The following is a 12,117-nucleotide window of genomic DNA, read 5'->3' as shown; positions in this document are numbered from 1 at the left end:
AAGTCACCAAAAAGTCTGGTAAAGACTTCCAAGTTTTTAATGTAACTTTGCCAAAGCGATGTTAATATGTCTAGTCTTGTTACTTACCCAATTTATAAAAAGAGCCTGAGTAAATTTGACAACTTCCAATGTCACCAGAAGACTGATTGGAATAAGGTTGTTGTACAAGATTATAAATGTCAGCAGATTGTATCCAAAGTTGACAGACAGCATTTCTGTGGACCAAAAGACATATGACATCATACAGATGGTAGAAATCTAATTGACACAGTATAGGGGCAATCATCTTTCTGTAGTTGGCCTGATATTATTTAGTAGCACTAAAATAACCACCAAGTGTGTTAAGGCTTACCAAAAGGGCCTTTTCAATATTGATTTCAATATTATATATATATATATATATATATATATATATATATATATATATCTAAAAACACCCAAAGAACACGTGCCTGGAGACACAGCATACCACGTCAGGTGAAGAAGAGCAAGATTGGTGAGGATACGTATTAGAGATCAGAACACTTGCTGAATATTTTTTGCTGAACAGATGGCAAGACGTATGATGTTCCACACTATAACACAAATTTAGTGATTTATCCGATGTGTCAACTACCCCCAATTAAGAGCCACCAATATCACTAGTAACTTAACTTCACCCTTCTGAAACAGTGAATTAAAAGCAGAGCAAAGAATAAATTTTGTTCTAAAAGTTGTCAGCATCAGCAGACTTGAGAAGTCACTCACACTACAGAAATAAGCAAACAAAATGACTTCAGACAGTGAGTGAACAAACTGAGGCATCCAGCTTAAGTAGAAGAGCTGTTAGTAACAGTCACAATATTGGTCCTAAAGGGAAGGGAAAGCGTATATGAACAGCAGACATGAACAGAAGTGGTTCAGCAGAGACACAGGGCAGCATCTCCTGTCCACGGTGCCAACCACAGCCTCTTTACATACATAGTCTAAGTGCTTGCATCTGGCTCTGATGCTTAGGGAACCACTTCAATCAGCAGAACACCCAGTGCAAGAAGGTCACAGCCCACAACTAAGGGGTTTTCAGTGTTACAAATGACTTGGGATGAAGGCAGTGGAGCAAGCTAGGAGATAAAAGCCAAGGAGTTGTAGTTTGGACTCAGGAACCTCCAAGCATGAACACACATGAATTCCGTATCTTTGCTCAGTTAACACAAAGAATAGAAGCACACCTGACTGGAAAATACTCTTCCTAATAAAGTCCTTACAGAAATCAGACATTTAAGAAAGATTCCACGTCTCCTTATCTGCCTGAAGAAAGCATTTCCCACAGTTACTGAAGTGATGGAAATTGTGTGTTGAATTTATAGGGAAGCATCTATACAAACTACTGCCTCATACCTTATTAAAGGTTGCATCTGTTTCATATTAGTACAAGTTCAAGAGTTTGTTTCATTCATCTTTTCCTTCTGTCATTTGAAGGCACAAATTTAAATTTCCTCATTAAAAAGCAGGGTGGAGGATAGGGAATAAGCTTGGAGTCACTGATACTGCTACCGGAAGACATTACAGCTACCAAAATCGGAGTGAAGTACAAGGCATTTCCATGTTCTTCCTATAAAAGTTCTTTTTTCCCCCCATTACTATCATGATTGCATTTTGTTTTAAACTGTTGAAGATACTTTTGCCATCTGTTTTTACCGTCACCAGCCGAAAGACAATTTGCAGTGAGAACTGTTTTCAGATTTACATCTCAAGGTGTTTGTAACAATACATTTTATACCTGGATAATACAACCCCCACTGTAGTTCTTTGCTAGGCATTTGCATAAGGCCCATCTTTGATATCTGAACTAATAAATTCAAGGAGTATGAATAAAAACAAACCCTTTTAAGCATGCTAACCAATCAATTTTGTCATTACTAATGACAGGAGTCAGAAGCCAAAGCTACTCTGAAACACCGAGTGAATACAAAAATCACACGATTTAGCATGCATTTCAGTTCTCTACAACAGATTAGCATATCTCATTGAAAAACAGGAAACAACACAGCTAGACAAGTCCTTTTCTTCTGTATACAAGCATGAAGTCCAGGTTAGTACCATCCATCTGATATCTGCTACCATTTAGTCATGTACATGATACGTACAGACAAGATAGGCAAGGCAGTAGTACATGACCTACTCTAAAACCAAATTCTGTGGAAATGTAGATGCACGGTATCTCCACAGAGCTGAAACTTGAACAGCCAACACCATTCTTGACACTCTTCTGATTCCTTCCCGCTCCCTGGGTGGCAACCCATTGACAGCTACCTAACCTTTCAAACGCTTTATTAACAGGAGCCTCACTGGCAAGTTAATTTATGCCACTCCATTCTAAAAAAAAATTTAAAAATTATAAGAAGAATTGGGACATCAAAAGTTAGCAACAGGCTTTGTTTCTTATGCATCTTTCTTTCTCCATTTTTTATTTTATACATTCGGGATACATTCCGAGCACACAGCCAGCATACTCACTGTTGGAGCCAAGGTACCAGACGACGTCGCCGTGTGATCTGTTCCATAATAAGGCACCTACAGAGCTCACAAGGGCCATGACCAGGAGAATACAGAACAAAACCAGGATCTGCACGTTGGTTACTTTCTCCACATTTGATCTCTTCAGAGGTGCTTTGGTTGAATTCTGAAAAGCAGCAAAGTCTGTTAATGTCTTGAACAATATCAAGTAGCAAAAGCAAATTCATTCTTCATTTTAGAGTCCGTTATAGAACTCATTGCTTCAACTCTATGTAGCTTGATATTGTATGCAAAGGCCAACAAGGTCCTAACAGCAGCCAATACTCCTAATGACTGCTAAATTGACAGAAGATTGGACAGGAGAAACATTCAGCTCTAAAGGTCTAGTACGCATCTTCTTGCTGTACATGCCATTGATGGTCAAAGGTGAACAGCACATACGTGTTTCTGGACTCTCCAAACACTCCCCATCACAGAAACATTAAGGTTGGAAAAGCCCTCCAAGATCATCTGGTCCAACCAGCCCCCTACCACCAATGTCACCCACTAAACCATGTCCCTAAGCACCACATCCAACCTTTCCTTGAACACCCCCAGGGACGGTGACTCATTAAGGCACTACAAACCGTAGTCTTACCCTAACTATCTCCAAGTGCTAAAATTCTAGGTAGTCTTTACCATCTCCTCCGTAGCTAAACCTCAGTTTTAAATGCTGTATAGCTAACGTTATAAGACACAATACAGTTAGTTTTGCTGACACAATGAAGTGTTTTGAGACATGTACCTCCGTAAGTTTTTATGCACATACCAGTGCAATAGCATCCTTGTACTCCTCAAGATTTTATTTAAACAAGTATGAGTCAAAACATTTCATGAATTCAAGTCTAAATACAGGCAGAATACAGGAAAGAACATTAGCTTCTAGAAGAACATAAGCCAAATCTTTAAAGGTATACCTGCATGAGTTTTGTATCATGTCCTGTATACACGACAATACCCAAGACCCACTGAGTGTTCCTCAGCTGTGCACCTCTCAGCAAGATCTGGTCTGGACCAACAGGAACTGGGCTGAAAAGCAAGAAATATGCATCTCTCAATTCTGGACAATGCTTTCAGGAAATAGTTAGCCTTTCAGCGTTACTCCCCCCTCTTCAAAACTCTTCAAAATAAGAAAAAAAAAAAAGTATTTTAACGCACTTATATTGCCCACAATCTTACATTATCCATGCAACACACAGTTCTCAGCGCTATTTTGAAACCCTAAGCACAGCAGAAGGTGGGTGATTCAAGGGAGCTGCTGTAATTGCCCAGAACTTGAGGCAGCTCTAAAGCCTACTCTGTGCTTCACTTTATTAGCCAAAGTCTCACACCCATTACAGAGAAGCATCACACTTGCAAACAGACAATCCATTCAAAGTACTCTATAACCTTACACATGTCATTTAAGAAACATTTTGGTAAAATTGCATTACCCATGAGATTTTTTCAAGCGACAAGCAAGTGATCTGACACTATTTTTCCATCTGTCACTATTCAGCTTACATGCCCAAGTGGTATACCTTTGGTGCAGGAAAACAAGTACAGCAAGACAAAACCTGTACGCTCCTGCTGACTCTTCAAGTCCTACTACTTATAATATTGAATGTATATTCTCAGTTCTTTTCTTTCAAGAGTTGCAACAGATACAAGTCACACTGATAAGACTCCAGATTCTGGAATCATTTTCCTGTATATACCTGAACTTGGTACAGCCTTTGGCTCCTGTTGGACAGTAAAGGGTTCCAGTTTTCTCTCCATGTCTCCTGTAGCAGGACACCCCTAAAAATATAACCATTTCCTCTGCTCTTTCTTAAGTGTCTCTTTAGACTAAAAGAAGAGCTGATTCCAAAGAAGCCATGTCTCACTTAAAAAGCAGAAGACTCCACAGAAAGGCAGAACTGTGTCATCTTAAACTGGCAGATGCTCTGACTCACAGATGATAATTGTTTGCCTTATGCCCACCCCACCCAAAACAGGCATATAATCAATGTTGGAGATGAAAAGCATGCAGGAACTATTTCTCCCAACCAAATGAGTTTATGGCTCTGTTTTCAAGCTGGTACCTTTGACCATCTAAGCGCAAGTTCCCAGTGAAGTCATAGAGATGGCGGTTCGGCCCTTCGCATTCTATCCTTCCAGAGACTTTCATCAGTTCTTCTCTTGACTGGAGACTAGCAGTTTGAGACAATCCCTGCACAGACCAATGCAAGTGATGTTCTTGTCAAAAAATAATTAGAAAGCAAACTAGGGAAAAAAAAAAGTAATTTCTTCCAATAATTCAGATATCAAATTTGCTCGACTGTGGGGTTTTCTCATTTTGTGTTTTTAGATGAGTATTCAACAACTTTCCTGCAAAACTTAACTATTATGGACATACGTGAGCCTGCTTATATAGGATTTTCCTAAATTCCTCTACCAAAAAGCCTACACAAACTCTGTGATGAAGAGGAAATTCCCACCCACAAAGCATGATGTTCACGTGTGCAGAAGGAAGTAGGATACAAGCAGCATGAACAAGCTTGGCGTTTCTCTCAAAGTATAGCTCTGCTGATGTATTACTGCTGCTAAATATAGTCCCTCTTAAGTGTAGTCACTCCTAGCTCACTACAGCCGTTGTGCTCTGATCCTGCTCAAGGTTAATTACAAACCCACTATGCAACTATAACCTAACACATTGCCACTCCATCTCAGACTGCACTCATAAAACTCTATTGCTTTTCATCTGATCACTTCCACTTGCTAAGAGTGATCCATTTTTAAAGTTTCTCTTGCCAGAATTTGACTGCAGCACTGGAAGCCAGAACAAGGCTTTAAGAAGAAACCCTCCACAACCTTATTTTTGTATTTTAGGCACGTGTCCAGAAGCAAATAAAATCTGACAAGAACCCAAATCTGACCTATTGGGCTGACCCAGAACAGGAAACCACGTTTCCTCAAGTGTAGTAAACAAGCACGTGTACAGTTTTTAAAACTTTTTTTTTATATATTTCTACATATATTTATATATCAAAATCCTAATCCAAACTCATTTTTCATATCTCTGGGAAAGAAGGCAAAGAGATTCTGAACTATTTCTAAACACCATAATGAACATGATTTTCTTCAACAAAACTAGAAATATCAAACTTAACTACTTACCACAAACAGGGAGCAAGTTAACTGAAGCATAATAAAAGGTTCCTGTGAGCACTCCAGAGGGAGAAGCAACAGACTGGCACATTTGACAGCAGAAATTGCATCTCTGACCACAACTGCAAGCCTTTTTTCTTTTTTTTTTTTTTTTTTTTGATAAATACACACTTTAGCATTTCAATTCTGCTTACTCTTTGGAAGCACTGTGTATCAACACAACTTCTTGCTGAAGTTCTTTATATTAAATTAGTAAGAAATGCCTGGGTTTCCCAGTAAGATTAGTATTATCAAATAGTTACTTGATAAAAAAACTCATCCATCAATGGGCACAATTAGCTTCATATTTCACTCTCAGAGTTTCCGAGCACTAGCGGTGTTACTCTCTGCTTTAGTCTAAAAGACTTTCACCATCTCTCCAAAAATGGAGAAAAGTCTAAAAAAGTTTCAACTCAAAAAAAAAAAAAGCCATTATTGTATTCACAAAATCCTTTTACTTGAAAACTCCACCTTTGGGAAAAAATTATCATGGCTTAGGGAAAGCAAAAAGGCACCAATAGATAAAAGAAGACTCCATCACTACCTGAAAGTCCATTCCAAAAGCTATGTCAACAGATCTCATTTGGCAATGGAGTACAGAGCAGATACATAATATGTTCACAGTTTCTAGTTTGTAATGATAGCTCTGTAGCTTCTGCATCTCCAATAAATATGAATGCAAGAGCTGCAATTCATTCTCAGTACAAACCATCCACCAGGAAACCTATGCCAGGTTTCTCCCAGCTACAATGCCATATGCATCCAAGAATGGACACCTGAACACCTCAGGATTAGAGATGTGCTTGACTCAAAGAGACAAAGGAAAAAAATCTAAGTATTGGGAGTGTTCTACATTATTCTGACAGAAGTTACGGATATCATTAGCAAGCTGTAAGATTGGTAAAAGTACTCCCTGCACCTCAAGCAAAACACAGCCAAGGCCTGCCTGATTCCTCTTTGTAGGCTTGTGCTCCCCGCTTTCCTCTGGATTAGTTCCTTAGACTTGTAAATGAAACATTATTGCTTGGGTTTGTATCTGTCAGAAAAAAGGCTTACAGAAAACTGAAAAGAGATGCATATTTTGTTGTCTTTTTTATATATATATATGTATATGTGTATACATATATATTATTTTAAACAGTACTGGTATTGCTGTCATGCAAGCTACAGTCTGCCTTGCAACTAACACTAGTACCTAGAGGAAAAACAGCAAAGTTCACTTTGTTTTACCTGTCGTATTTTAAGATTCGTCTCCCCATCGAGATTAGCTGTTTCAATATAGCACATGGCTTGAGGTTCACTGTAAGGAGCACAACAAGATTGTCACTATTGAAAATTAATTACTTTTTATATACTACTTTTGCAGTGAAGTGGTCCATGATACATGTCTTCAATGCACTGCAGAAGAGAAAAATCAATACTGGTGGCACAGAACCATGAAAGAGCCAGCTAAAAGCACATATTTTTCACAAATGCCTTTGAATATGAATGCTCTTATGCATGAAATTATACAGAAAGACAGGTCTAAATCAGGTTATAAAGAATTTTACAAATCACAATTAACTTAGATGCCTGAAAAAAATATTTTACACTGTAGTCCGTAATATTGCTTTAGATTGCAAGAGCTATGGATAAATGAAATGCTAAATAATGAGGAGTGTAAGAAGTGGACACGCAACGGGATGAGTTGAGAGGTCGTGCCCTATACTATTGAGTTTTGTCTGTGAACCATGCACACTAAAGGTTGTAGCCACAGGACCACCTTAAAGTTGAGAAACTTCTGGAAGTACACCTGAAGTCACTGCTAAGCAGTGTTTATTTCCCCCCCTCTTTTAAAAAATCATAAAAGGTATGATAAGATCAAAGGCTGTGATCTGCATCTTCTAGAGATATTTCTTCCCTTACCAAAAGTGGCAAAAAGCCTTTCTCATAGTTCTGCAGCTTTGCTGTTAGACGAGGTCTTACCTATATCTGAAGTCGAAAATCTCTACATAGAACATTACCTTATTATAGGTGCTACCTAACACCAAATATTTCCTGACATACTAAAGATTTAAAACCTCTGTATGGCACCACCAAAACTGTTTTTACCACTGTCTTCTTGGGCTGTCAGGGAACATCAGTTTCATACCAGGACCCAAATCGTGTGCTCCTTCAGCTTATCACTACTCATGCTCTTGAGATGTTGCTATTTGCTTTCCAAAATAACCAATTACAGCAAACATAATTAGCAGAAGCATCAGCAACAAAAGGCTTCTTAGGAAACGTTTTGTTAAGAAATGGACAGGCACATATATAACAGTAAGTAGCTACATTTTTCCTCTTCATTGATAGTTTCTTCAAGAAGAAAGGTGCAGAAACTGTCTCTTACCTCCTCCTATATGACCAGCCTGAACCCAAACCCAAGAAAGTTATCTGAAAGTTCAATTTGATTCCAATTGCACCCATTAGAAACAGTTTATCCACTACAACTGAAGTGGTTAACCCATGAGGGAGAACTCTCACACAGCAATTGCTTGCATTTCCACAGAAATGTAGAAGTGTTTCCATACAAAGCTTTGTTTGGATTCAAATCACTTTATTTCTGCTTCAGGTAAACTTATTCTGTATGTGAACTTCTTTGATGTCACCTTTCTTCTATGAAGCAAAAAAAGAATCAAGATAAGAAACAATCATCTATTTCAACTCCGACATTCAGTTCAGACAGAAAGTCAACACACACAAGCAAGAAACTCCCACCCATTCAGAGCATGCAATGCCTTCTGGTGAACTGAGGACACTTAACATTGTCGTTTAAAAGAATCATGGAAATAAAACCAATTGTATAGCAGAACTGCCATAGAAATTGCTATTTATTTCAAGCAAAGCATCTCCTAAAATCAAAATACTTTGGGTTTAATTCTTCAGTTATATGATTAGCAATGATAACAGGTTAGTAGAATAATATAGAACAAAAAGCTGACCCATGCAAGTTAAGGTACAAATCAGAAAGGTGTGGTTTTTGTGTTTTTTGTTTTGTATAATAAATTAAAGAAGTTCTAGCAGAACAAGTATTTCTCAATACTGAAACAAATTTATTTATGTCTAATTAACATGTAGCCTAATTAACTGCATGTGAAGGTTGACAACTGTTTATTATAAAAAGTGGTTTTGTTTTTATAAATACAACACTGTAAACCACGGAATGAAGATACCTAATGAATGAAGATTTCTACTTGGAAAAAAAAAGCGAGAACAAAAACTGCACTAGTGTCTCTTGTTCAAATCTCTTTCGCCTGTGTGCTTAGCGGTGTTGATTTGACCCCTTAAGCTGTCCAACAAAACATAGAAGATAGTGCAGCAGCTGAATACCATCCCAAATGCTTCCATGAATCACCAACCAGCCTTCATTTTTCACCATATCTGTTTAAAGTAAGTTGTCCCATATCCCACAAGGGGAAATGGGCAGTACTCATTTTGCTGTTGCTACCACACTAGGGATGATGCAACACGTGTATGGCCAAAAGACAACAAGCACATGAATGAAACCCAAAATCTATTCTGCTGGCTAGTTATTTAGATGCCAGCTGGGCTAGCCTTCTGAAATTATTGTTTGAATAGCTTTCGAAGAAATCTTTCCTGAGGGGCAAGAAAATATCCTGGAAATCCAATGGAATTAACTGGAAGAAAACTGATGTTTCCTTGATTAAATGGAGGGGTCCTCAGAAGGCCATAAAACAATTACCTGCATCAAGCTTGTGCAACCGATCTTCCATCTTCCAAACTCAGTGATACACTTGGTGCATTAGAAGTATGTAATACTACCAAGTCTTTAAGAAGCCTTCTTTCTTAAGAACCTATCAGCAATGATAAGGGAAGTAATTGCCTAGTAAAGCATGTTTTGACATTGTTGAAGTTTGATTTGAGATGTGGAGAAGACGTAGTGTCATCTGATGTCTGTTTTTATTACTAGCAAATACAGAGTTTAGAGCCCTCTGCACCTCAGTTCATCAGACATTTCCACACCCATTCAGGATACCTGGAAGATATAATGATCATGTCTGCTGGAAGATGCTGCCCATTGGTGACCTTCACAATATCGCCTACTGCTACCTGGTGAATCAGGGGCAGGAGTACAGTAGCATGGAAGAGAAAAACAAACAGTATGCTCGTCTGCAATGTTAGTTTGTTATTTTCCTTCACCCAAAAGAACATCATGCACAAAACAACTACAGACAGTGCTGCTAGAAGTTGGAGTACTTTTCACTGCAAATTTGAAAATCTAGGACCAAAACCTTCCCTTTTCTGAAGGCTAAGTAAGGTATTCTCTACAGAAAAAATAAATATATACTCTATTGAAGAGTGTAAATTCTGTGGCTTATTTGTAGGAAAAGTGATTGGTTTATTCTATAATCCAGCTATTATACAAATTTGAGTTCATTTCTTTAAGTACAGTCTTATCTAACCCACAGAAAGATTTCTCCAGGTGAAAATGTACCTTTACTTAAAGTTTACTTTCCTCAAGTGTTTCTCTTATTTTTTCTCCACGTTACTTACGCACCTAAGTAATGCGTAAGACACTGCTTGTATTAGTCCCTAGCAAGAAGCATATCGTCCCTACAGATAGAAAATATCAGCCAGTTCTTTCCTGGCCTATAGTCACTTGAGATTCGCAAAGTTATAATTTCTGGAGTACAGAAGACCTAACAGCTTCCAGCACCTGTAAAAGGTGTCACACATACTCGGTCCTTCTTACAAGTAAAGCCCCATGCAACTCTCAAGACAGTAAGCCAGGACCACCTGAAGCATATCAGACTGTTGAGCATCCCACGTATTGCCCACTGAAATGGGCCTAAAATACTTGAACACATTAATTTATGAAAATTAAAACAGATGGCATGTTTGAACAGGGAAAGTCATTAGTCCTGTTTGGATCCCACTGAAAACAAATTCCCTTTTATTTCAGCACAAAAAATATCAGAAGTCTGTCTTAGAGTAAACATGTTGATAGCACAAAACAGTTCATCTCTAACAACATAGGCAAGCCTGGACAATATGCAGGTGCAAGACACAGACCAATTCGAGATGTGCTTGAGAAGTCAAAGGGTATAAATAAGGGGGAAGGGGAAGGAACAACCACAGTTTGCAGGCTCAGCTTCAACTACTGTCGTTGCATTCAGTGTCCTCATTATAAACAGGGCATCAAACAGCATGAACAAACACTACCATGAGGCTTCAGAATCCCCAGTAATCTTTAGTTTAGTTCTGTTATAGTCTAACACTTCAGCAGGATTGCATTTAGGTCTCCTGCGCTAAGTCTTATTTCCCAGAGGTTATAAAAGACTGTACTTTTCCTTAGTTTCCTTTATTAGTTAACAGAGCTAATTTTTTCTTAAAAGGGAATTAAGAGCCACAGTTAGATCACTGCATCCTGAAGGATTTCAGCAAGTTCTACCAATAAATCTCAGCAGGTCCCAGAAGAGGGCTTCTCACAACCTGGATTCAGCATGCTGCAGGGCTTCTCCTCCTTACTTGAGCAAACACCTTACTAATTAGCCTCTAAACAGAAGAACTTTTGAGCACAGATATCAATATAAGCCTGTTAGACTTCCCTGAGAAGTACAACATTGCAGTGAAAGTTCCTCTCTAGACATGGACAGAGAACAAAATACTATTTGTACCCTGAGGCATATTAACTATCAAGAATACTTAGAACAGTTCATCAGCATTTGTCTGAAACGTAGTACTAAAATTTTTAGGTTGGTACTCGGTGCCTTGCTCATGGCAATTTTCATTATTATAACTTAGAGGATCCCTCCCACCCCAGGTCACAGGAAATTCTCACGCAAGGCATGGTAACTCTAGGCCTCTTACTTTATTCCAGCAAGAAAAAATTGTGAACACTTTCTCCTACCCCTAATTTTATTTACCTCTTTCCATATAATGTTCTGCCACATCCCATTTCTTAGAACTGGAAAGAAAATTTAAAGTTAGATCAGAATAAATAACCAAGACAGAAATTTCAAAAACGACAGCAGCAGCAGGGAACATTGACTGGAGTGAGAACTAGCACACAAATCAGAAAAATACTTTTCAGAAGTTTGGACCACGTTTTGTCCAAAGCTGTAGACACATGCATTGAAGAAAGGATAGGATTCTCTTAACGTTTACATGCAATCAGTTATCACCTGATAGGAAATAGCTGGTGGCCTGACTTCTTCTTGGCATTTCATTTGCAGAAGGTGGACGTCATTACTCACTCCTTAAATAAAAGGGCGCTACTGCTCATCACCAATCAGTACTAGGAAATATCTTCACCATATCAGGCTTTTGTTTGTTTTGCTTCTCTCCTATTCCCTTGGATTTCACTCCATTTTCACTCTGATCCACCTAGCCTCACTACCACCTCATTCCATCATACAGGGCTTAGACTTA

General features: G+C 38.4%; 1 protein-coding gene across 10 annotated transcripts in view; it reads right to left on the bottom strand.

Moving 5' to 3' along the window:
• Positions 1-12,117, bottom strand: part of ATP8A2 (ATPase phospholipid transporting 8A2) — a 323,970-nt gene that overhangs the window by 258,518 nt on the left and 53,335 nt on the right. For 9 of the 10 annotated variants that reach the window (XM_083816134.1, XM_083816139.1, XM_083816136.1 and 6 more), the window contains 7 exons: positions 11,613-11,653; positions 9,722-9,795; positions 6,934-7,003; positions 4,599-4,726; positions 3,453-3,564; positions 2,497-2,662; positions 88-215 (listed from right to left, as the gene is read on the bottom strand). In XM_083816134.1, coding sequence (XP_083672260.1) covers positions 88-215; positions 2,497-2,662; positions 3,453-3,564; positions 4,599-4,726; positions 6,934-7,003; positions 9,722-9,795; positions 11,613-11,653 — 719 coding nt within the window. The remainder of the gene's footprint in view (positions 1-87; positions 216-2,496; positions 2,663-3,452; positions 3,565-4,598; positions 4,727-6,933; positions 7,004-9,721; positions 9,796-11,612; positions 11,654-12,117) is intronic. The other variant, XM_083816133.1, reaches the window with a different exon arrangement.

The sequence above is a fragment of the Anser anser genome (assembly GCF_964211835.1).
Source record: "Anser anser genome assembly, chromosome: 1".
NCBI lineage: Eukaryota > Metazoa > Chordata > Aves > Anseriformes > Anatidae > Anser > Anser anser.
The sequence above is the reverse complement of the archived record's forward strand: the minus strand, read 5'-3'. Positions and strand labels throughout refer to the sequence as shown.